Source organism: Dermacentor albipictus, chromosome 8, assembly GCF_038994185.2.
Source record: "Dermacentor albipictus isolate Rhodes 1998 colony chromosome 8, USDA_Dalb.pri_finalv2, whole genome shotgun sequence".
Taxonomy (NCBI): domain Eukaryota; kingdom Metazoa; phylum Arthropoda; class Arachnida; order Ixodida; family Ixodidae; genus Dermacentor; species Dermacentor albipictus.
In genome coordinates, this window is record NC_091828.1 from 101,525,974 (window position 1) to 101,551,796 (window position 25,823).

A 25,823-nucleotide genomic window follows, 5' to 3' on the forward strand; every position below is an offset into this window, starting at 1 on the left:
TTCATGAAATGGGCCAATGCAGGTGTTACATGGCCACTTTCGATCACGTTCGAGCCCAATCCACAAAGAACTTCATGACCACAATTGGCTCCCTTGCGCAGGTTTAGCAAAGGAGCCAATTGCAACAGAGAAATTTGATCTGGAAGGGGCTTGATCGTGATCAAAAGTGCATCGTGCGACACTCGTATTAGTTTTGGTTTACTGTGCTGCGAAATAGTCGTGATCCTCCTTCTAATGAAATATCTTTGTTGGCACCCATTTTTCCATGTTGTTCAAGTATTCGGAGATGCCGAGGCCAAAGCCTTCCATGTTCCTGCAGAAGTGTTGGTACGGGGCAAGCACATGCGTCACATTGGAGCAGGAAGACGCAGGTTCCAAGTTGTCCTTGCTGCTCCTTTCACTGTTGTCGTGATTTGATGCATTCTCAAGCCCTCTAGTGGTCGTGGTAGTTCCAATACATTTCACTTTTGTTTTTTTACAGTTGCCGACCAATTTTTCGGAGCCTAAAGGGGCCAAGACTGCGCCTGGAAGATCGGGCAGTCCAAAAAAACGAATTCACACAAAAACAAGTCACTTTATTTACCGAGGCGGTTTAAACAACTTGTCAATATGTTTCTGTGGAGTGCTGCACTGCCATACCAATAGGTCAACTTGAACGTCGGCGAAGGTTACATTCTTGCTGTAAACAGCCGAAAGCACCATGAGGGCTCGCATTAGTTCAGAATTAGTAGACAGCACAGTCACTGGCTTCTCACTGCCGGAGCCCGAGTCAGTCATCTTGCAGCACCTGGGGTACTATTTTGTCACAGATCTTGTCAGCGTTGGCAAACTACTCCAGCATCGCTTTTGCCAGAATGGCACCTGCCACATGCAAATACTCGATGAGGTCAGCAGCTGAAGGGGGCTAATCAGGCTTACTAGAATTGCTATCATTGGATGATGATGGAATTTCATGTCGGATTGTGAAACCCACGTGGTGGAAGCAATTCCCGATTCTGTTCTCGGTCATTGCCTTGACGCGTCTGAAGGTGTGCCGACTGCAGAGATCAAGTCAACATTGCAGCTCTTGCCACTGTCCACGCATAGCACCATGAGACTAAGCACACATGACCGATAGAGCTGCATGGGAGTTCGGATAATCTCTTGGTCCATGTAAAAGTGATGTGTTTGGCAGCAAGAATTCCAGTTGCATAGCTTCGAAGTCCTTGACAAGGCCATGCATAGTGCAGTTGTCCACTAGTATTAGAACTTTGCAACCTTGGTGCCCGAACTTCCTGTCCAGCTTCGAAATGCATTCTTCAAAAAGATGTTATGTTGTCCACACCTTCTTGTTGGCTTTGCACAGCACTGGAACACGCACTCCCTTAACCAACTCGGATTACTTGATTTACTGATAACGAGCCTTTCGGTTCCCAGCATGTTGCTGCTGACGAAGACAGTGAGCCATTCTTTGCTGTGGTGGCCACCGTGGCAAGGGTCCCCAGTGAACACAAGGGTTTCTTCAGGCAGCAGCTCGTAAAACAGCCCAGTTTTGTTGCAGGTAAATGTGTCTTCTGGTGTGAAGTGTTGGAGCAATGACTGAAGCCTAGCACAGCGATAAGTTTCAACAGCCAAATCGTTGACAGCGATACCTTTACTGCACATCTTCCTAAAGTTTAAAGGGCCCCCCACTAGGCTTGGCCATTTCGAGCTGACAAGCACAGAGCATACTATGTGCGCTAACGATCGTGTTTACAAAGAATTACATTGCTATGCGCTGCAGAAATGTCTGAAATTTCTATCTGAACACCGTTTTCCCTTCGCGGCGACCGTGCTCCAAGCCGGACGGTGACGTGTTCGTGCCCCTGCGCCTACGTACTCGTGTCCGCAGTGTGACGTCACTAGTGGTGACATGTGACCTTGAGAATTATTCAAGACAACATCTGTCATTTGTGTGATCTGTTGCTTGAATTGACGAATTGAAGTTTAGAGAAATAATAAAACACACAAACGGAATGTCTGCATGTTTCTTGGTTTACTTCGCAGCGAAGCAAGAGAGATGTACTTGTGCTTCGTCTGCTCGTTCCGACGGTCATTCAGTCACGTACGCAGGTACTGAAATGATGCTATTTTCTACCGTGTTCCAGAGCATGATCATGCTCTGCAATCCGCTTGTTCTGCCTCAGCATTCATGTAGGACTGAATTATACTGCTAGTCACGTGTCCTTGTGCACAGTGCGCAAAATCATGCGCTGCGTGAAACCCGACAATCAGAAAAAGTCGCGCGTGACGCCGTCAGTGAAAGTGCACAGCGCTGTGAAAAAAAGTGTGGAGGGGGGGGGGGGAGTGAAGGTGGAGCCCGTGACATATGCGCCACATGATCCTCAAGGTCCGGTATTGCACAACACGCGGAAGGAATTTCACTTGCAGAGGCTAGGCGGGGCGAGTGAAGACATTGTCTTGCTTGGCAGTGGAGCTCACCTCCTGAAATCATGGGTTCGCGGCACTGAAATATTTCTGTCTTGGCTATTAATGAGCCGATATGAAAATTTTTTGCAGCAGAACACTCCCTAGAGGACACGTAACAACTTCCAGCGCATAACCAAAATTTGCTATGGGGCCTGGTGAGGGGCCTTTTAAATTGTTTCTCTTCTTAACATTTTGAACTCAGCCATCACTAAATTTAAAAGCCCAATGTTAATCTCAAGTGCCAGGGTTTCTGCCTTTTGATTTAATACATCACCGAACACCGGCACTCGCTTGGCAATCATGGCTTTCAGTGACATCATAATAGCTTCGTCAAGCTTTACGTGGGCTTTTTGACTGACATTCTTCTGTTGGGATCCTGCAGATTTCTCAGCAGCTTCTAAAATCTTCACCTTGTTTTTAGGTGTGATATTGTCTGCTTCGAGATTTCAAATTCCTTTGTTATGTCCGCTTGTGATCGGCCACTTTACACTTGCCTGGTGGCCTTCTTCTCCATCGTCAATCTGCTATAATTTCCTCACTTCAAAGCCATTGTCGAGTTTGAGGTGGACGACGAAGGCAGTTTCGGCATCATCAGTAACAGCTGCCAATGAAACTATGGCAGACGATCGGTTGTTGAAGCGGCTGAGCCTACCATTGTGGTATCAAGCTGAAATGGACCACAATGCGAATCACAGGCGATAAGAAAAGTACAATTGACGATATGCGACTGACACGTGCCGACAGCAACGACTGCGCAAAGCGTCGCGGAATGATGCAGCAAGCAGTGCCTACTATCAAGGCAGTACCGGAAAGAGAAGTTCTGAACATGTCCTCAGCAGCACAATGTCATACACACTTGAGCAAATCATACCAAGTAGGCAGCCTCGGCTATTTACTGCAAACTCACACAAGCAAGCAAATGTAAGAGAAGTGCCGGTCGCAACCCACCTGAGGTGTAGCTTGACTGATCCACAGTTTCTGTTGTCTGCACACTCCTCGACTCACAGCCTGCCCTGAAGGAGCACCCAACTGACTTGTCAGCCAGAGGCAAGCTGCACTGCGTGCCAACTTCAACTTGACCGATGACCTTGGAAGGGGCGTGGCATGCCATTTTGGCAGTGATACTTTCAGCTAGGCTTATCGCATTTGTGAGGCCTGCAGGAAATAATTGGAATCATTGCAGTCCGGTTACAGCACCATGAACAAGAGGTAAATCCAATAGAATAAAGTTTCCACATCCTTAGCAATACATCTTAGAATACATCTACTTAGGGCAGGTAGTGACGGCGGATCCGGATCATGAGACGGAAATAATCAGAAGAATAAGAATGGGCTGGGGTGCGTTTGGCAGGCATTCCCAAATCATGAACAGCAGGTTGCCATTATCCCTCAAGAGAAAGGTATATAATAGCAGTGTCTTACCAGTACTCACCTACGGGGCAGAAACCTGGAGGCTTACGAAAAGGGTTCTACTCAAATTGAGGACGACACAACGAGCTATGGAAAGAAGAATGATAGGTGTAACGTTAAGGGATAAGAAAAGAGCAGATTGGGTGAGGGAACAAACGCGAGTTAATGACATCTTAGTTGAAATCAAGAAAAAGAAATGGGCATGGGCAGGACATGTAATGAGGAGGGAAGATAACCGATGGTCATTAAGGGTTACGGACTGGATCCCAAGGGAAGGGAAGCGTAGCAGGGGGCGGCAGAAAGTTAGGTGGGCGGATGAGATTAGGAAGTTTGCAGGCATGGCATGGGCAAAATTAGTACATGACCGGGGTTGTTGGAGAAGCATGGGAGAGGCCTTTGCCCTGCAGTGGGCACAACCAGGCTGATGATGATGATGATGATCCTTAGCAAACAAGAGTGCAAGCCCTAAACTTTTGTCGGTAAGGTCGCTGACCCCTTCTTCAGCAAATTAGAGTGCGAACTTGTGTGAAAGAAATTGTGCAGAAACCATAGGCGATGATGGTCAATGTAAGTGAATAGGCCGAACGAATGAACAAGAGAACAAGCGAACGTGAGAACAAAAGAGAGGGAATGAATGTTTTCCTAGCCAATTACAACCATCAATTATCACAGACCTCTAACTAACAACGAAAACGGCCGAAAGGGACAAAGAAAAAGCTATCCACTTCAAAAAAAGTTCATTGCAGCCACACGTCTACACAAGAATGAAATGTACAGAGTACACCACACTGTGCTACACCTAAAGTCCAGTGGCGAAGCTGAAAGAATATATGACCATACTAACAATAGACCAACAGTTGCTGATACACACCTCGGACAAACACTGAGACATTCAAGCATATCTGCTAGCCTGCAGAGCTATTTCAGGTGTGGCTGGGGCAGTTTATTATTATTATTATAGTTTAGGCATTTGTTTTGGCCGACTGGCATTCCCTGACTACAAGACCTAACCTATAGCTTCTTGTTTGCGATTTCAGTGCGGATAACAGGAGTGCCAAAGATAGCAGGAAACTTCTGCGTGAAAGTGGTCCAGTCAGGGAAGTCAGAACCAACTTCTAGCGATGCCAGAGAGGCAGTAAGGGACGTTGCGAAGTCTATGAGAATGGTCATATCTAGTCACCAACTTGATGGTAGTTCTCGAGCCAGCCTTCGACATCCTCACCGCATAAGCCTGCGAATACTTGGGGCTTGTTGGTTGTGGGTTGTTGATTGTCCAGACGGAAGAAGACTGGGCAGAGATGGTGGCATCAGTTGTACAAGGCGGGTCTTGACATTGCAGCACACAGCGAGTTAATGCGACGACCTGAGCGGAGCTCCAGTGAGAAACGGAAAGAGGACTTGGGGAACGAGAAGCAACCTCCACCACTTCCGAGGAACTTCAAGATTCTCCAAGATTCCACGCTACGGTGACAAAGAAGTCATGGCTCTGATGATTATATGTACAGATATGATGATGAGTTGATGGCGATATGTACAGATGAGATGCAAATATTGTTCTCACAATATGTTTGCATATGAAAGTGCTCGTAAGCGACAGCAGCAGAGAAGCGAGTTTGTTTACGTGCTCATTCACCACGCACGCATACGACATAACTTCACAGCTCAAACATAAAAGCTGCTAAGAAGATTTAAGTGAAGGAAATAGACTGTCCCTATCCGAGTGCAACGAATGGAAAGTGCTGATGCCCCAGCTGGTGTGGGCAGCACAAGCAATGAAAAAGGGAGACAAATGCTGTCGCGTGTGTGACCACTGTTGAGCACAATAGTACAACTATCCCATGACCTCTGCATAAGAGATGCATAACCTATAGTCATCTCATGAAGGTGGAGTGCATATGCGTGGGAGGTGCCACCCTTGCCACCTTTTTCTCCATAGCGACTAAACATACGCCTGTTACACATTACCAACAGAGGCACTCTTTGAATGTGACAGCGTCAAGGGACCTGTGTCGCAGAAAATCTGGTGTCTTTGTCCATTAGAGAGAATTTCCATGTACACTTAAGTATGTATGTATACGCTATAACTTGCTATATGACATGTGGTATATGCGGGTTATATTGCCACACCATTCTATCACCAAAGCTGCTCACACCTTGTCTTACATTCTTCACAAAGCGGTTCCTCGGAATTTTGAGAATGACAGCCCACAAACAAATCACATGAAACAAAACGCCGACAACGCATGCGTTTTATGTTAAACCTTCTCAGACTTAAAGGTGCGAAACAAAAACCTGAAAATTACGCAACTTTCTTGGCGCAATTGTGCACTACCACCGGGATCGGCCCACGCAAGAGGCCGCGTTTCTACCAGAAGGCTCACCTTCGTGCATAGCGTTTGCCGCCAGCGTTTCCCGGAAACTGCAATTGCCAGGAAGCGTGAGAAGCAGTCCGGGATCCTTAAATGCTATCGCGTTCCATTCTTATAGGCGAAGCTTTTCAATATCCGCTAAACTAATGGAAGCGCAAATGAACAGCAGCAATGTTCACCGAACGCACAAATAGGTGTTGGCCAAGAAATCCAAAATAGGTGGACTTTTTATCTCGCATTTTGAGATCACGTGATAACGCGCGAATTCGCAGACACGGTTGTTCCCACAAGTGTCGTCAAAGAACAGGTAATTGTGCGAAACTGGAAGTACTCTCACCTTTTTTTTTTTTTTTCCTGATGCGTTGGTAGCACACTACAGATGGGACACAGCTGAAACTTACGTAGGAATACGAAAGATGGCGCCGCTTATATTTTTTGGCTGTCTGCCTTGGGCTTGCCAGTGGCTCTGCAGTCAACCAACCGTTCAGCAATTGTACCTGGGGAACACGGTCGCGGCAAAGTTCAGCCTCGTGCAAACGAAATACGTCAAAGTTATGCAGAGGTCTGCGTCACGGATGCCCTTGTCGCCAATCCTATATCTGTTGTACGTGTCAGGTGTAGAGAAAGCACTCTTGCAATCAGCTGGGGGCTTCGGCCTGAAGTGCAGCACAGCGGGAATTGAAAACAGACGCATCCCAGGCTTGGCTTACGCAGACGACCTCATACTGATGGTGGAGGATCCACCCGATTTGCAAGCTCTTCTTGACATCTGTGCCAGCGAAATGTCGAAGTTGGGCCTCCGCTTCAATGTGCACAAGATCACAATTATCCAGCCCGCGGGCAATGTGCAGCATGGTGTGGCCCTGCGATTGGGGGGTGAAGTTTTGCGCATGTACTCATCCCTAGTACACGGACAGTCAAATTTAGTACACGAGAAGATAGCTTAAACCGGCATTCAGCCTACAGTTCAAAGCAACGGAGTGGACTTTCTCAAAGCATTGGGCTTTAGGGACAGTGGAGGAAAAGGAGACTTTAAGCGGGTAGAAATGACCAGACGGCGCTTATCTGTTTGATGGAGGCAAGAGCAACGCCTCATTTACTAGATGCCTGCCGCGTGAGCTGAGAAGTTGGTTTCGCCTTCTCTCTTCTTTCCTCTTCTCCACCTCGGCTGCGAGCGCTAGTTGCAGCGGCTGCTTGAAACTTCAATCACGTTCTCCTGCCTCCGAGATTTTGGCGGCGTCTGTTGCGATCGCGGAGGCAGGACCCGCGGTTTCTCGTCAAGCCATTGGTCGAGCGCGTGCCAGCCTAGTAATCGTCACTTCCTCCGCAACAGGATAGATGAATGGATAGATGGATGAAAGGAAGGAAGGTAGGAGCGTCCGCTTTGAAACTGGGCACTCCGTGAAGCTGGGTAATGACAGTTATAGACGAGACGTTCATTTGAGGCAATGCTTCCTTTACTGGATGCCTGCCGCGTGAGCCAAGAAGCTGGTTCCTACCCCTCTACTCTTGGAGGCTCTTGGAGGCTGGTGAATGGAGGCTGTTAACCCCACCTGGGTTAACCCGGGTTGGCTGCGACCATAGAGTTAATATGAAACTCTATGGCTGCGACCGCTAGCTACTGTGTTCGCTGAAAACCTAAATTACATAGCCCTGCCTCCGAGATTTTAGTGGCGTCTGTTGCGATCCCGGAGGCAGGACTCGCGGTCTCTCGTCAAGATTGGTCGAGCGCGCGCCAGCCTAGTAATCGTCACTTCCTCCGCAACAGGAAGTGGGTCGGCTGCGAGCGCCGTCTCTCCGCGACTACTCCGAACTACGGGAACCTCCGAACCAATGGGAAGACTAGCGACGCGGCAGGCATTTACATATAGAAGCATTTTGCAAAGTTTGAAAAAGATATGGAACATTATAGGCAAACATGGACAAGTCTGCATAACGGTGAGGATTGTTTACGCCACTTGTTTATTTTGGAGAAAAAACATGCCTCGTGCACTGCACTGAGTTTTCGTGAAACGGCATAGAATAATTAAAAACCCTCGCAGAACGTTCACAAATTGCAGTTATGCTGGTTGCTGGTCATGCACGGAGTAGTGAAACGTCCTAGACCTCCGCGCATTGGAGGGAGTGCGAATTACCGCTGCAGAGTGCTAGTATATCCTTTGTATACCAAGAGAAAAAAAATGAGCAACCCGCAAGGCTGTATCTACGAGTGCAGGCATAGCGCAGCCGCTACTCTCTGTACATGTTTGTGCGACGCAGCGGGAAAGTGTGACGCGCAGGAGGTGAAAGAAGAATGCAAAAATAACCACTAGCCATGTATTACAGTGGACATGTCTTACATACTACATTATTTTAGCTTCTAGTAATTAGTAATCAATGCACACACTGCCTTGAAAGGGCAGAGGTTGCACGGCGTGAGCAGAAGTATTTGGTTTTCCACTTGGCTAGTGATGTCAGACAAGCAACTGTTCAACTGCTGACTCCAACGTGCTGAAGTTCTTGTAGATAACCACATCTGTTCCCATTCTGAGAAATTTGACACTTTAATGCTAAGTAGTGCAATGTGTAAAGGAGAGGATATTCAGGAGTAAATGTTTCAAACTGCCTTCCTGAGGGTTGCAATGTGGGCTTGTTGGTAATGCATCTGTGTGTGTCCCCTTGTGTCTTCTCTTGTCCCGTCTTTGAATCGCGCTACCATACTCCCCTTGAAGATGCCTTCCTGAGTTACTATATTCAGCTGGGCTTCTTGGACAGCATTCATGTTTCCAGCCTGAAGAAGACCCAGCGTTTCCTAATCCTGGCTTTGTTCTGCCTCAATTATGCTGGAAACATGAATGAAAATGTAGCTGTCATGTTTCGGACATCCAGTTTTGAGGTCACAGCTTAATTTTCTAGTGGTGTCAGCTGTATTCTGAAGGAGAGCGGGTAACGCTCATGCACCACACCCAAAATGGCAGTATATGCTTTTTTTTAGACACACATGCAACAAAGAGAAGTTAGACAGCCGCCCTAATATAGCACAGTACTATTATCTCATACGAGTTTAATAAAAGACTGCTTCACTGTTGAATAAGAATTATGCAGATCCCATGCACTGTGGGAGTCAGTCTAAGTAAAACTGTGGTGAGCCAGCAAGACAAAATAGCGCATCTCAACAAGAGAAATGCACCACACTTCAACGATGTGTTCCCTGCAACCGTCAGGTCAATGGAGAAATGCAACACAGCGACAGCATAAACATCTCAAACACCCAAAGTGAATGTTCAGTGATGACTGCACCTCGCAACTTGGCTGTGCAAGAGCATGTCAGTGAAGTAAGTGCAACCACGAAAACAGACAAAAGAGCCAGAGAAATCAATTTGCTTTATTGAAGGAGGGAATCACTTGAAGACATGTACTTGTTACAGGGAGAATATTTATGTAGCATTTATTGTTGTATGATTCCATAAAGAAGAGAGCCGGTGACCGGCATCTTTCTAACGGTAGTGCCGATAGCTACATGCATACACCAACTCATCACATGTGTGCTGTCCTCTGCCGAGTTAATCGACAAGATAGCAGCAGTATCCAGGGTCTGTAATGTCCATGTGGGTTTGGTAGAAAGCTTCGCTTAAACATTTACCCTAACCCAGGGGATTGAAAGTCTGTCCAGGTCATTAGTCATGATCCTGCTGTTCAAGTTGATTGATTCACCTGCATGTGCTGCCAACTTCTAGCATCCTGGTTGGCTGAATTGCTAGAATGATTGATTGCTGGTTCAATTGCTTGACCCTTTCATGAATCTACCACCACCATGCAGGTTTTCACTGAATTCGTTCATGAAACATGCATTTATTGGTTGCAAATTTTTAGGTGCTTCGGTGCAATGCTGTGGGACAGTTCTTCCTGCCTGAGAGTTCAGATGTGCCATACACAATTTTCAATGAGTCTTTTATTCAGCAACTCACTACTGTATTTCTAACAGAGAAGAAAAAGATGCGACAAATAGCAATCCTGGATAAGCTCTAAAGATTTAGTGCAGTATCACAACAATCAGCCACAGAAATATATAAAAACATAACATAACAGTCATATCACCATTTATAGCAGCACTTTATCAGGTGTGGTCACTGCATATGCCTGTAACTTGAGGATCATCTGGGAATGATTGCTTACTCTGTCCTACTATTGCATTGTTGCCAAGGTTTGTCATCTTGTTATTATTATTTCCTTTTAATTTTCTTTCTGTCTACAGAGCTTCAACAATCACTCAAGGATGAGGCAGATGAACGCAGGAAAGTGGCAATCAAGCAAATGAACTTGGAAATTGAAAAGAGGAGAATGGAGGCTGAAACTGCTGCAAGCAGCGAGTACAAACTGGTTGCCGAGCAGGAGATGAAGAAAAACATCCATGGCTTGAAGGCGCTCCAGATTGCGGACGTTGCGACAGTTGATGCACTGAAGCCTTTGTCTAGTGATAAAGCCACCGCAGAGAGTGATGCACGAAGGTTGGTAGTGCCATAGCACATTGGATGTCATTATGTTGCCTGGTGTGGGCCAAGGTATTCTTTCCTGGGCGAGACTAATTTTCCGAGTAGTACTGAACAGTGTAGTCTGTCCACCACAGCCAAGAGATACAGAGGAACGCTTAGATAAATGAGCATGAGACCCTTGCAGGCTTATTGTTCATGTGAGCATTGGTTAGTTCATGTTAGCTGTTCAAAGACTGTGTAGAAAATCTCCAAAGCACCAAAAGAAAGGGTAGGCCAGGAGAACATGTTTCATTCATTTGATGTGTCTGCAGTTTATGAACTAGCTCAGGGGGTACTGCTCTTGGCTGCTTGTTTCACGAGTGCAACATGGTAACACCTGACCACTATGGTTTGTTTTACGTAGTGGAGGCTTCGTGGCAGAATCCTGTGCCCTTGCAGAAGGTGTAGTTAATGGCTTATGGTGCCACGTCAATACTGCATGAGCTTCAAACTGACACTGAACTGGTGCAAATGAGCTCACTGAGTGGTGGAGTAAATCGGATGGACCTACACTAGCATGCTTATGCAGCATGCATATCGTGTCCCACCTAATGTTAGCCAAGCCGTTCAACATTATATATATATATATATAATGTTGTTATGTTGTTGTTATATATATATATATATATATATATATATATATATATATTTAAAGGACACCATGCAAAATATAATTGCTACAAGACCTATGGTGTTTGGTTGTTAGAGGTCACCGAACACAGCAGGTCTTGAAATGATATATTGCACTGTTTCCCCTCCCCCCTTTTTCTTGATTGAATAGCTTGGCTAAAGTTAGTTGGGACGCCCTATATATATAGAGGGAAGGGATTGAGGGCATGCAGAAAGTCAACTAAAAAACCCCAGATATTCAAAACACACCGTTAGATGACACACAGGCAAAGTTTCTAGAAATCAACAGTGGAGGTCACTTTGCTTGCACTTGAGTGCAAGCAAAGCAAGTAAGAGGCGATTGGAGGATTGGTCGAAGAAAAGTAGGGAAACGACAAAAAAATGGAGGCGTACAAAAGCTCAATGCGCAATAGGGGATCAGAAAATTTGGTTGTGGGAGTTCATCATGTTTTTTTTTTTCATTGTCTGACCTAGGTAGGACATTAGGCAGTATAATAGCAAGAGCTTGGTTGCGCAACCCACCGCCCCATTCCAAAGGGGGTGCTCATAACATCTATCCATTCAGTGCAGTGAATTTGCCCTTTTTCTTTGTTGTGTGCATGTACATAACCTGTCATATACACAGCGGCACTCTGCCACTGAGCATTGTGCCACTTAGCTCAAGGTCCCTGTTTCAAATTCCTTCTAATCAAGCAGCCACATACAAATCGCCATACACGAGATATTTTTCACAACAGTTTTATTACTAGCCATTGTGCTTGTTAGCATTGTAGTGTGTTTTATGGAATACATTGTGTATGTGCATTACAAAGCTAGCTTTGCTAACTGAGTTACTTTGTTTTAATCTACTCTCAGGAAAGAAGAGAAGCTTCTGTCAAAAATCCTAAGCCTGGAGCTTCAACACTGCCCGACATCAGGGATCCTTTCTGCAGGTACTGTGGTATCACTAACTTACGTACAGGATTATGTGGTAACATCTGCAGTAAAGCAAAACTGAGCAGCCTCCAAACAAAACTGCTTTTGAGTGGGCAGAACATTTTTATGAGCTGAACATTGGGATCACTCTTCCATGCATAAGTCTGTGTTTTTGTACCTTTGCAAGCTATTCATTATGATGGCAGTGCAAAATGGTCAGTAACATACAGGTAAGTACTCAGGACAAGCATTGAACTAACAACTGTCCTGTGTAGCCTGTGTAACAACTGTCCTGTAACAACTGTCATCGGTAGAGCCAGCGCAGCAGTCAGCTTGTTCACTCGTTTGTACATGCTGATGGTTGCAATTCCCGTCTGGGTTCGCTTGGTTTCTGCGCAGATGCTGGACTTTTTTGTGTGCTTCAACAGTCTTTTGTTGCTAAAGTTGGCCACCAGCCTTTCAGGGGAGTTGATTAGCAGGACAGCAAGTGACGAACACTCGCCAGAAGACATGGGCGGCATTTTGTTTTGATGAATGTGCAAAACGTGCTACAGTCTCGGGTGTGCGAAAACTCGCAAGAGCAAACTAAAAATACAGTAAGATACCAATAGCTGGCTGGTGAATGTTACGTACCATTTCAAATTAGGTGCTGTAAAAAACAAAAAAAAGCGTTGTTTTCTATTTCCCACATAAGAAAACGAAAGCAAAACTGCAGGCCTACTTCCAGCAGCGGTGAAAGAGGCGCGCTTAGTTTCCGTAGCCTTCGCTTCATAGCCAAGAAAAGTTGTCCGTGAGTATAGCCTTACTCTCTAAAATAAGTTTACACCCTTTAGGTTGTATTTTGTCCCCAAACGATAATCGTCATCTGTCTTGCCCGCCCGCATTTTCTTTCATTAATGTTGCAAGCCCGGTACTTCCTAGTCACGAACGACTTGCACGTTATGAGCTTGACACAGCATTTTCGACAGGAAAGTAGCGAGCGCCAAGTTTTCAAGAGAGGAAACGCAAGCAAGGCAGATGATGATTATTGCTTGGGGACAAGATAAGCCCCAAAGGGTGTAAACTTTTTTTAGAGTGCATGACTACTGAGACTTGTGACTATGTATAGTGAGTACTGAAGAGGTATATAGATGTAATTAAGGTTAATAAAGACTAATAAAAGGAATTTTGATAAAATTAGTTACGTGTAATGACAATTGATTGAGGGTAATTTATTTATTTGTGCATACTGCAGCCTATACAGACCAAGCAGGTTAGTGTATTTCTGCAAATACTCATTTAAGACAAGAATAATATGTGCTCTTGTGCTAGGCATATGGAACAGAAAATGGAAGAGAGCAAAAAAAGAAAAAAAGAACAAGTTGGCCTTTCTGTACTGTAAGGGACGATATACGCACCATCAGAAAAATGCACTGGGATAGTCAATATCATATCAAAATAACAAGTTGGGGTTTCTGCTGACATTCACACTAGAACAAAATGCACTTGCATAGGCGATAGTAAAAATAACATGAAAAAAAGAGGGAAAGAAATTCCATATTACTGGGCAAAATACATGAGTAGTGCCTACTCAAAACTATCAGCAGAGAAAATTTCTGAGGGTAGATCATTCCACTGAACAACAGTACGAGGAAAGAATGAATTTTCAAACAGGTTAGTGCTTGCATGGAAAGGGAGCAAGCTGTGAGCGTGACGGTGTCGAGATGCGCTTGACAGGTAAGGTTGAATGTACGTTCGTCCATTAAATTCAAGTGACTTGTCGTACATTGTGAAAATAAATTTTAGTCGTGCCACAGTTCTTCGTGCTGCTAAGGTAGGGATATGATTTTCAGTCATTAGTTGTGACGGCGAATCAGTGGACCTAAACTTGTTGAAAACGAACCGTACTGCTCGCCTCTGAACCATTTCAAGCTTATGCTTATCCTTGATGTAATAAGGGGTCCCATACTATTGAGGCGTATTTTACTTTTGGCAGTATATAAGTTCTGTATGCTAGAAGTTATAAATTTGAAGGTGCTGTTTTCAGTTTATGACACAGAAAGCCAAGCTTTCGAGAGGCAGATGCACAAACGTTCGCAATGTGTTTCGACCACGATAATGTGTTTGTAATCGTTATGTCTAGGTATTTAATACCTATTTATATAGGTATTTATTTATAATCATAATCGGAGACTTCCTTTATTTGTGTACTATTTATGCAATATATAAATGCCATAGGTTGCTGTTTGTTTGTGACACGAAGTAAGACAGTGCTGTCAGTATTTAGGGTCATTTAGATGGTGCACCATTCATTAAGTCTGTCTAAGCTAGTGCTTAACTGAACTCCTGGAAAGTAATCTCTTTAAAGACAAGACAATCATCTGCGAACAATCTGATAACGTGTGGATGAATGGTGCTAGTTATATCATTAACATAGATTAGGAAAAGAATCGGGCCAAGTATGCTTCCTAGAGGTACTCCGGACGGAACTGGTAATGCAGTAGAAGCATGGCCCTTAACGTCTACGAACCGACTACGGTTTGAAAGGTAGGCTCTTATCCAATTTATGATAAATGTAGGAAGGCCGAGCTTAGTAAGTTTTCCAGGAAGTTTACCATGAGGGCCGCGATCATACCCTTTACTGACATCAAGGAAGATAAGATCAACTTGTCCGGAAGAATCAAGCGTTAGAGCGATTTCGTGAACAGTTGTTAAAAGTTGCGTACATGTCGATAGTTTCTGTTGACAGTCATACTGGAATGGAGAGAGCAAGTTGTTACTTTCAAGAAAATTAGTTATGTAATGAGCGATGAGGTGTTCTAGTGTTTTACAGCATGTGGATGTCAACGAAATGGGACGATAGTTTTCAATGCATAGGCGATCACTCTTCTTGTGGACTGTAATGACGCGAGCCACACGCCAGTCATCAGGTAATGTTGCTGTGCTTATAGATAAAAAAAAGACAGCTGTTAAGATGTGTGCAACAAGCTCGGCGTAACGGTGAAGAAAAGAATTTGGTATGCCATCCCCCCGCCCCCCCAGAAGATTTTTCTTTAACATTAAGCAATAAGGAAAGCATGCCTTCAAAAGATATGAAGTCTGACACTTGGCACGGAGAAGAAAAAGCCTCCATGACTCTGTCAGTGCGGGTGAACACAGCATGGAAATATTTATTCATTATGTTAGATATTTCCTGAGGATCAATGGTCACAATTTCGCGTTGCCTTATTTAAGAATAATGAGGCTAATTAAAATTTTGTTAAATTATTAGACTAATCAAGTTACTAAGGTTAAATCAATGGAGCTATCAAGAATAATCAAGGGTACTTTGAGATTAGCTTGGCTTAATTAAATAACCTTAATTATAATTAATTATACACATGGCCCTGGTATGTCTTTAGTTAAGGCTAATTATTTGATTAAGCAATTGTCATGATAAAATTTACGAAACGTTAACAGATAATGAATGAAATAATTACATTTTATTACCTAAGCTAAAGTTTGATCTGAGTGCACTTGCCTCTCCTGAACTGCTCCTAATCGGGTGTGATTTAGTCGCACTATGCGGGGAAGTGAGGAGCCAGAGCTGCGTACCGCAAAACATGCAGAAACTCTACTGGAGGGTGAGTGCCAATTTTTCCCTTTCATGGAGTTGTCTAAGTATGCATAAGCCTGCCTCCAAATTTCAAGTTGGCCCACCTCCAAATTTCATTTGGCCACCCCCATAGAGTTTCATACAATAATTACTACAGAAAACTATAGTGCTAGTGTCTACGGGACCTGCAAAGGGAGCGGTTGTACCAGCATGGGAATTATGGGAAGCACGTGGATTTGCCTAAACTTCGTCCTTCTGGCTTCAGACGGCTTTGTGACTTTGTGAACTCGTCATTTTCAACAATGTACTGTGTAATAAGTAATTAAACATTATTAAAATTGTCCGACGGCACGATTCGAACACAGGACCTCTAGCACAGGAGCCGGATATTGAAACCATTAAGCCATGGAGGCACGTATCGACAAGTGATGTGAAACGCCCTGATAAGTTTATCGTGGGCATGCCAGTGCCTCGAGACGCTTGGCACGTTTCGATTTGGCCACCTTGAGAAGCTCAATCGTTGCAATTAGTAGCATTTGTGTGTGTTCACGGCATCTTCTGCACTTTGAAGAGTATAGATTGCTTTGACATTTACGACAATAAGATTTATATAGCATAATATACAAAGCCACAAAGACATTTGAATCCACAAGCACGACAGTCGGACAAATCCATATACTTCCCATCATTGCCATGGTAGGACAATCACTGCAGCGTCAGGAAAGCCTCTAGTATATTGTAGGAAACTATGGCTACCCCCAAATTTGAAGTTCGCTCACCCCCAAATTGAAGTTGGCCCACCCCTACTATTATAGGCTTCCCCATGCATTTTCTATGGACCCTATGTATCCCAATGGGTATTCTCTCTGATCAATTATTTTTTCAATTATTCCTTATCGCTTAGAAAGCTACCAACATCACGTGCATTTACACAATTATAATGATTAAATGTCATAACTTCACACATTACGCATTTTTGTGCATTACACTTTTCATGTGTCAGACAGATCTTGCTGGGCTAGTCGCCAAAGAATGCTTGCGCATATTAATGCGCAAGCACTGGGAGTGCCCATTAACTAGTGGGCATATGTTGGCACTTCCACATTTCCAGTTCACTGGCATGCCGAGCGTGGTTTGCTAGCAGCAGACGCTACGCTGCAGGCCCTGCCCGTAGTGCATTCACCTGGTGTGGGAGGGAGTCCAGCAATCGCTTGCCTATGAGCCTTTTCTTATTATTATATTTCTTATTATATTTGAGGATGATGACTTCAGAAATAGGAACAATATTATTGAGCAAGAATCAAAATATTTGTCCCAAAATTTTTACAATGTTCCTTGTACTGTTGTTTTCTTGGTCTGATGAATAAAACCATCTTTGGCCTCAATAAGTGACTGAATTTCAGCTTTGATAATGCCTGCGTGCTCGGGTGAGGTAGTGCATGTTGACGTTTAGCAGCAGTTCCACAATAGCAGCCTTTAGCATGTCGTGGCTCATTGTTAGTCTCCTACTCAGTGACACTACGCATACATAGCAGCGTAGCATGTTTGTATTGAGGATGAGGACACCACATTGAGGGTGGCAGTGCTACAGAAGTTCATAGCCAGCCACTCTTGGTATGTGCAGGCCTTGTGGGAGCAATCAAATCTTTTACTTAGGAGTGGCACCTAATGATATTCTGCACAGAAAGCTTGGCAGCTGAAGCTGTGTTATGAAGCTGCTCGACAATGGCCATAATTGGCTTTTCTGGGTTCTCGCTCGCCATGGCCTCGATTTTCTGGTAGAAATGCCTCTGCCTGCATGGCATCTGCCCATTGGCAGCCCTTATTTTTTTGTCACAGGTGATAATTGGCCTCTTGTCTCACCCTAAAAACGAAGTATTTCATGGCATTCACAAAGGTGACTATCTCGAAGTTGCTGCAGTCTGTGTGTAAGGCGACTAGAACAGCATGCTGCTTTACCTCCTGTGTTCCACAAGAAAGCTGATACCCTGGAATAATTATGCTGTCTAGGTGACAGGAGGCTGGGGAAGACTAACACTGAGACCGATAGAATGTTAATTACTGCCTATGACAATTTGAAGTTGTGTTCTTAAAGGGGCCCTTAAGCACTTTTCGAGCCACCGTCCCTCTGTTGCAGGTTGCTTAGACTGGCAGTCAGAGAAGTATCATTGACATTACCACTCGCTCCTCCGTGATTGGTTAAACACAAAGTTGCAAATAAACACTGCACTGCAGCAAAAATATGATAAATAACCATTTTAACTTATTTTTGTGTGCTGTACTTTTTATAGTACTAATGTAAATGGACACAGTTGTAAAGAAAATAAGAAAAAATATCAACTACAAAACACTGTAGGGGCGCTGGCTGTTCTGGCTTCTGAGCACAAAAGCTTTGCTTCTTACTTGTGGTGCAGGTTTCTTCCCATGGTGCATAGTTGTTGCCACTCCTTTTTTTTTTCCCAGTTATGAAGTAAAAAAGAGCTGCACTCCCAGTTCCCTCAATCAGTAATGGCAAACATGGAGTGGGGTAGAATGTGCAAAGGTAGTTGTTTGCCCTGGCAATGGAGGACACCGGAGTAACTGGAGTCTGTGAGTATAGAACATACAGGTAACCATGGAGTGCAAACTTCCGCTACGTAGGTGCTTGGAGCTCTTACCATTGGCAATGAGGGGTTACATCAGCAGTTGAGAAAAATTGGTGCAGAAAACCACGCAAAACTTGAATTCAGGGCATGAATTTTTTTCTTGTATTTTGAAATTTCTCAGTTGAGTAACTGCGGACTGCGTACCCCTACTGCTGCCATGCTTGTTGCATTTAGCTCACCAACCATCATCTGCCCTACCCACGACTGAATAACCGTGGCTTAAAAAGCATTGAGGGCCTCTTTAAATACGTCACACACTCAGTATGTAGAGCTCCTAGTAACACAGAAAAAAAAATTATGTACACAAGTGCTTGTTACCATGTGGGAACTTTGCCAGTTCATTGACCTTGCTGGCTGTAGCACAAGGACTGCAGGACTGAGACCAGCGATCCTCCCTCCCCACTTCTCATTTTTGTCACAGCAGTAGTCAAAACAAACGCAAAGAAAAAATGCAACAGTTGCATGGATGGCAAGCTGATGTTTGACCTTGCTAGGTTCATTGTATCTGAGCGCAAGTAGGGTTGCAGCTTAGTGCCGATTGCCGTCTTAGCTATCTGGTCAGTTTGCGTTCACTGACCCTTTTCGTTTGAAAGCTAATTTTGGGGGAACAAACTTGTTCTTATCTCTTCAGTTTCATTCAGATCAAACTGAAAACACTGAAACCTCATTATGAAACAATGATTGTTTCGCACTAGCACGTGTGCAGAGGTGCATGAAGAGCAGTGTCTGGCTGATAAACCAGGTTTTCACCAAGAATTTCAGAGGGTGGCACACTTGGATGGAGGGCCTACATATGTAAAGTGGTATCAAGAGCTGCAAATCTCATCCGATAATCTGCTAAGTCGAGCTGTGTAGATTTTCTCAAAAATTACAAGCTTACATGCCTAAAGGACAAAATATTTGCTCTACAGAAAAGGACATTCAATTACGTAATTTGTAAGCAAATTACAGCTGTGCTTGCATTGAAGGTTGTGGTGTAATTTAGGTGTCTCTGAACAAGATACAATCCTAAGCATATTTATCAGGCACTAATTTAAAGCGCACACATCTTTACCTACATCTAAGATAAAATTTTGATGCATTTTTGCCAGCCCTGAATTGCATGCATACTGCAGTTGAATAGCATACTTTAGCTTTCACAGCTATTGTGCAAGCACCTATTGTGAAACCGGCATGATTTTGTATTCACAATTTTGCTGTGTTTTCCCCATGTGGCATTACACAGCAGTGTATCCTTTTGCCATGCTTATTTGCAACTCACAAAAAAATTTTCCGCTAACAACGTATTGGTTTTCTGATGTTTGGAATGTGTCTGAGTGTTGTGAAATAAGAGATTGATGCAAGAAATTAGTAGCATTAGCACTAGTAGCAAATAGCATTGGTAGCCTTATACTGTATGGCTTGACCAAGTTTACATGTGACACTTAGGCTTTTGAATTCCTCTTTGAATGCTTATTTCCATTTATTTCTCTCTCTTTCTCTCCCAGTTTACAAAGCAGATGGCAAGTTAATACCACACCATATTGTCACAACTGGCAGAGACCCATGTGACATTGCCGATGAATTGTGGAAGTTCGATGAAGAGTGCAGTACTGAGAAGTGACTATTCTTAATTTACACACCTACTGAATAAAGCTGCTTGCCTTTTTTCCTTGCCATGTGCTATGCATGTCTGCAGAGTGTCATGAGCTTTCCCATTTCTGAGCACAGCTGCCTGTGGATTTGTAGCTAAATTGCACTTATTACTACTCTTGACTACGGGAAGCATTTCTCTTGTATTACTTGTGGAATGTATGCATTTTCATCATTTAGCATGGCTCGGTTACAAGAAAATCTTGTTGAAAAACTAGAAAGCCGTTGTCCTGGTGCTGTTCTAACCATGCAGATACTTGATTGCCACAGTACATCCTTGAACGCGGTTGTGCACTCTGAAGTCTGCTTGTGTGTGGTGTGTGCAACATTGAAAATTGGTTTCATATATTCAGTATTTTTGTACATTCGAAACTAAGCATAAGAAATCTTATCATAAATCCAAGGCTGATGCAGGTGTGTCATAAAACAGACAAGAAAAATTTGCATCAATGCCAAGCTGAACACAAGTAGATTTATTGCAGCACCAATCCTTTTAAAAATAGTGACGCCCATTGCTCAGAACTCTGTATCTATCGATTAGCGTCGTGCATATCTTCTTCCAAGAGAGCATACAATTCCTTGATGCCTCAGCATCCGTGAGTGCTGGTTGCACCTCTAGGTCACTTATACAAGCTAGTTTCTCTTCTAGAAAATACATTCTCTGAATTGCAGAGCAGGCATTCCTTATTCTCAGGTCCACATATGTCTGAGAATTTGCTTTAAATCTGTACACTTTAGGAACAAAACTGCCCGTAACAAAAGAACCTGCAATACCAAGTGTCCCAACTATTGTTGCTCTAACTTTGAGAAAAAAAAAAGATAATAATCTGGTGCAGTACTGTACAATTGAAACCTATACAGTGCTCAGCCGTCAATCCTCTTCCCCCACCTGGACAGCTTTTATGTACTGATTACCTGGATAATTAAGAAGAATAAATAAGTTAATTTTACAATGAAGGACATGACTTCCCATGGGGAGAGCCATGCATTAGTTTTGAAGAGCTATATTGAATAGGGTGATACAATAGAAATTCTTAGGTGTTTGGATCAGCGAGAAGTTGGAACTGCCACAATCACTTGTGCAGTAAATCCAAGTTGCAGTTGTAGAAATCGTACACAAGGTATCGCATTTTATAAAACTCGATAAAAATGCTGCTTTACAACTGGCTATTTTATTCTAAACTTTGCTACAAAGTAACATTATGGGGACCAGTGAGCAGGTATAATTATGCACGAACTGTTTCATTACAGAATAAAAAATGATCTACCAGGGCCGCTATCTTGTACACAGTCGAAAAGCCAACGTTCAATTTCGCCTCGCGCCATTGTCCAAGCTGCGCCGATATCGCGGCCTAGGTCAGTCTAGTCCAATCGGGTGAGGCGAAATCGAACGTCGGCTTTTCGAACGTGTACAAGATAGCGGCCCTGGTGTATTAATTATAAAGGTCGATCGATAAATAACAACTGCACCTTTTTTCATGGCATTTGTTATGTTGCCTGTAGATCAGGTATATTATTTAAAGGTATTCAACTATATGGGGCGTTTTCTTAGCTGCAACAAATTTTTAAAAATGACCTGTGGTGGATAGCGTAATTCTAACCCTGGAAGTAAATTACTCGACGAGGTGGACATTACTTCCATGAACAGTCAAATGCAGAATTGACTAATTAACAAAATCTTTGTAATACAGTTTTTACTAATTAGTTTACAGCGCACATTGCAATCTACTAATTTCAGCTAGTGAGCTTGCAAAGCATATGAACTGGAAATGAATTCTAAGGATGGTATCGGTTTCTAAATATGCACTGCCAAACTTGGGTAAAAATGCATGGTTGTTTCGCTTCCCTCTTTTAGGAAGTGCTGTTTTGTGCTTTGAAGCACAAAAGTAACTAAAACACCATTGTATTTTGTTGGACCCTGAAAATCTCTCGAAACTGGTCTAGTCCTAAAAGTTTGTTCCAAGCGCTTGCACCTTGCAAACTTACCTGCTGCAATTTGCAAGTTGCAATATGTGCTGTAGAGTAATTAATTTAAAAGTTAATTGTTGCATTTATGTGAATCATTCATTAAGCGTTTTGATTTCTCGTAGAAGTAATGTCTGCCTCTTAGAGTAATTTAGTTTAGGATTGTGCTAGCTGCCACAGGGTAGTTCTCAAAATTTGCTCAAGTAAAACTCTTGCTTGGGCTAACTGGTTCACGCTTGAATTAGTAAAGGCAAGGCGCAGAAGACCAGGACTCGAGAAGACGCACAAGCCTGGATGTCCGCTGCGCACCATTGTTTCAGAAAGGGGAACATGGCAACGTCTTGTAAGCCGACACCTTCAGACACACCTGGGAAACGTGATGAGCGACGACTCTTTCCTGATGCGTAGTTCTCTGGAAGTGCTGAAAGATCTGGACACCTTGCCGCCTCGTGAATACAACGCATTCTCCATCGACATTGAAGATCTCTTCTGCTCGGTCCCTCACCAGGTCTCTTAGCGGCAGTCAGGGACAAGATCCAATCAACTGGTGAAGTCAGCTTCCAGAATGCTGCAGGTGTAAGCACGGACAATTTCATTTCCTTATGAGAGTTCTACCTGAACTCAACTGCCATTTCGCTTGAAGGAAAGTTTTATGTGCAGAAGAAAGGGATATGCATAGGTTCTTCTGTAGCTCCTGTCCTTTGTGATACCTTCCTATCTGTTGTAGGAGCTGAGATCAGTAATAATCTTCGTGATCCTCATGTAGTGTCCAGTTACAGATATGTTGATGATGATGAATTAGATTCTACTGTTGAGAGAACCATGACTATCTTCTCGAACCACAGTCAGGGTCTCAGGATTACCAACGAAGTTTCGAACAGTGGTCAACTCCAGTTTTTGGATATCAGGCTAGTGTTTCCAAAAGAAGGCATCTGTTGGATGTACAATCCGCGTTCTTTGAAAGGCCTGCTACCCTTTGAGAGCACCCATTCCAAGATTGTAAAGCATGCAATTGCTACCAATTCTCTGCAAACTGCTTTAACTAAGTCTTGTATCCATTTGGTGTCAAGTAGCTTTACCGCTCAAGTGCAACGACTACAACAGGCAGGCTTCCTGCCATATCCGACTTCAGCTCTCTGTGAAACGATGCTCCAAAAACGCAAGCACCCGCCTCTTATCAGGGAGCCAGTTTCACGCAATTCTGTTGCGGTAATTCCGTACCTTCATAAGGTATCGCACAACATTAAGAAAGTGGCGAGCAGGCATAATGTTCAGGTTGTCTTCTTCGCGCCTTGAAAGTTGTCTAAGCTTTGTGCCATGAACCGAGAGAAACGCCCGGCTGGTTCAATTCAGCATCAGACGTTCACTGAATGCAGGACACGTGTCATCTACCGAATCCCTCTAAGCTGTGGTCGCAGCTATATCGGACAAACAGGTCGATGTTTCAGTGAGCATGCAATGGAACATTGTCGTAATCTGCGCGCAACAATGAAGGGAGTTTCCTTGCAGAGCATTGCAGAGACTGCACTAATTGCTGCCCTCAGTTCGACAAAACTAAATTTTTATGTTTGGAAAAGACAGGTTCGAGTGGGAAATTGTGGAAGCCTATTTCATCAAGAAAGAGGGAAACAAATGTGTCAGTAGGCCGTCCATTGTGCTTATTGACAAAGAGACTACTTTTTTAGGTTTCATTTAGGCCTCATGTTAAAGTGATTTCATTTAGGGTTTTTCCGTCTGTCTTCCTTTTATTTAAATAGTTTTTATTTTGTTGACGATTTTCTAGTGGCTCTAAAGGTTTTGTTGCGTTCTTTTTTTTTTTTGATGCAGACACTTTTTTACACCCTTTATCATTCAACAGTTCTGTCCATTTCATTGTTTGCCACATGGTCCATTTTTTGCGCAGTGACATGTTTTATCAATTTTTCAGGTGAGTGACTATTAGAGATTTTAGTTTTGACGCAGACGCTGTACTTAGACGCCTTTATTCATGTTTTTTTCCATGTTATTCGTTGGTCATTATTGCCATAGTCGTGCGGGTTTTATCACTGACTGGGCCTTAGGCGTTTGCAGTGTGTTATGTTGTGGATAGTTTGATAGTGAAGCGTAGACGGTACTTTTTATGTCTCGTTTTTTCTCCCCGTTGGCTTGGAAAAGACTGTGCTCGATGAATTGTTTCCCGTGCTGCTCCACATGTGGTTCTTGTTTGCTCATTTGATATTTCGTGCCAGATATGATTCCTGAGTGGTCGATAGAGTGCTGTATTTTACTTCTAAAGTTTCATGTGTGACTCGGCTTGATTAATCTACATAAGGCAGGCTTGTTGCGGAAATGAACTTAGTTGTGAGTGGCGCCAGTCCTGTCGTGTGTGTTCTTCTTGAGTCCTGGTCTTCTGTGCCTTGCCTTTACTAATTCTCAAAATTTGGTGCAGCTACAAAAGAACGCCTGGTAAATATGAAAAGAAGCTTTACAGTCGTAACGATCACACACCCACTCGGAGATATTATTTTGGCATTTACTTCACGCACGTAAATCAAGGACAAATTATGGAAAAACATTTTATGCTACAGCATCCAACTATAAACAATACTGAAGGACAGGATAATTACGCTTGCTCACCATGTGCATAGAAAAAATATTAAAGCTGTGCTGTCGATGTACGTAACAATTACATTACTTATTTTTTTCAATAGGTCAGAAAGCTGTTATGTTGTATGACAGAGCTGACTCTCTTTAGGTAAAATGTACTTTTATATAAATATTGTTCTGGTCATATATATTTTGCTATCTTTCATAGTCTAAGAAATTATGCCAATTTTGTATCCCTGTAATGAGTGTACCTTTATAATCAGGGGAGAGTCGAGAGGAATGGCACACTTTTCACAAATGTGTTTTTAGTTTTGTTTATTTTGAACATAACCAGAGCTTTGATGGATTATAGCCCAAGTCGAAACATGCTGCACAAATCCTGAGGAGCACTGGTTCCTACCACTGCTGGTGCAGCTAAAAAAAAAAAATAGTTTCTAACAGCTAAAATCTGTCCAATTCGACCCCTCCCTTTTCTTTCCCTGGTGCTCACGAAAAGTAAGGTGCTTGCTTAGTATACTCAAGAAATATCCTGGGTATAGCATAGGCTTTCAGGCGTGGTTAATAGCGGGGAATATCGTGGACAACGCCGTTCACGGTGATAGAGAACGCGCGCTCGACTAAGCTGTTTTCGAAATTTTTTCACAAACTACAGCAGTTGGTGCCGGCTTTCTGTCCGTTCTCCTGATCATCCTTGCCAATTCTGCTACCGCTTCGCATCAGATGGTGGAGTGAACAAGGATACACGCCCTTTGTTCAAGCGGTAACCGCCTCTACAGAACGGCACAAAGCAGGTTCTCTCCTTGCACTGTCTCTATAGCTTCGGCATTTTTTCACCGCCGCCGCATAGTTCTCGCAATGACAAGCACACGAACACAGCAGCCACGCACTCACTGTTTGACAACACCAAGAACAAACACGCAACGCTGTAATAACACTGAAAACGCAAACAGAAACCGACGCAACCGCTGCGAAACTGATATGCAAAGCAGACGACAGGCGCCTCTAGCACGCACCCGTATGGTAGCGACCTCTGCCGGCCATCGTGGGCATTCATTGCAGGCGGCGCCACGCTCATCCATTGAGAAGAACTGGTGCACGGCGCACTACCCAGTGCATTCTAGGCGTGTGCCGTCTCCCG

General features: G+C 43.7%; 3 protein-coding genes across 7 annotated transcripts in view; 2 read left to right on the forward strand and 1 right to left on the reverse strand.

Moving 5' to 3' along the window:
- The window catches only part of LOC135913740 (zinc finger protein OZF-like), a 269,769-nt gene that overhangs the window by 3,518 nt on the left and 240,428 nt on the right, over window positions 1-25,823 (reverse strand). Inside the window, exons 1-2 of one of the 5 annotated variants that reach the window (XM_065446375.2) lie at window positions 6,629-7,342; window positions 3,397-3,603 (exon numbers count right to left, since the gene is read on the reverse strand). In XM_065446375.2, the coding sequence (XP_065302447.1) occupies window positions 3,397-3,559 (163 nt within the window). In that variant the 5' untranslated portion in view covers window positions 3,560-3,603; window positions 6,629-7,342. Of the gene's footprint in view, window positions 1-3,396; window positions 3,604-6,239; window positions 6,447-6,564; window positions 7,343-25,823 lie in introns of those variants that run through there. The other 4 variants (XM_065446374.2, XM_065446372.2, XM_065446373.2 and 1 more) reach the window with 4 other exon arrangements.
- Window positions 8,015-20,158, forward strand: LOC135913741 (uncharacterized). The gene is made up of 4 exons (XM_065446376.1): window positions 8,015-8,165; window positions 10,462-10,714; window positions 12,224-12,300; window positions 19,990-20,158. Exons 1-4 carry the CDS (start codon window positions 8,126-8,128, stop codon window positions 20,103-20,105), a joined length of 486 nt encoding a protein of 161 aa, XP_065302448.1. The 5' UTR covers window positions 8,015-8,125; the 3' UTR covers window positions 20,106-20,158.
- LOC135913737 (zinc finger protein 84-like) overlaps window positions 23,988-25,823 on the forward strand; it is a 104,974-nt gene continuing 103,138 nt past the window's right edge. Inside the window, exons 1-2 of the mRNA XM_070523867.1 lie at window positions 23,988-24,026; window positions 25,338-25,476. The gene's annotated coding sequence lies outside the window, so the exon portion shown is untranslated. The remainder of the gene's footprint in view (window positions 24,027-25,337; window positions 25,477-25,823) is intronic.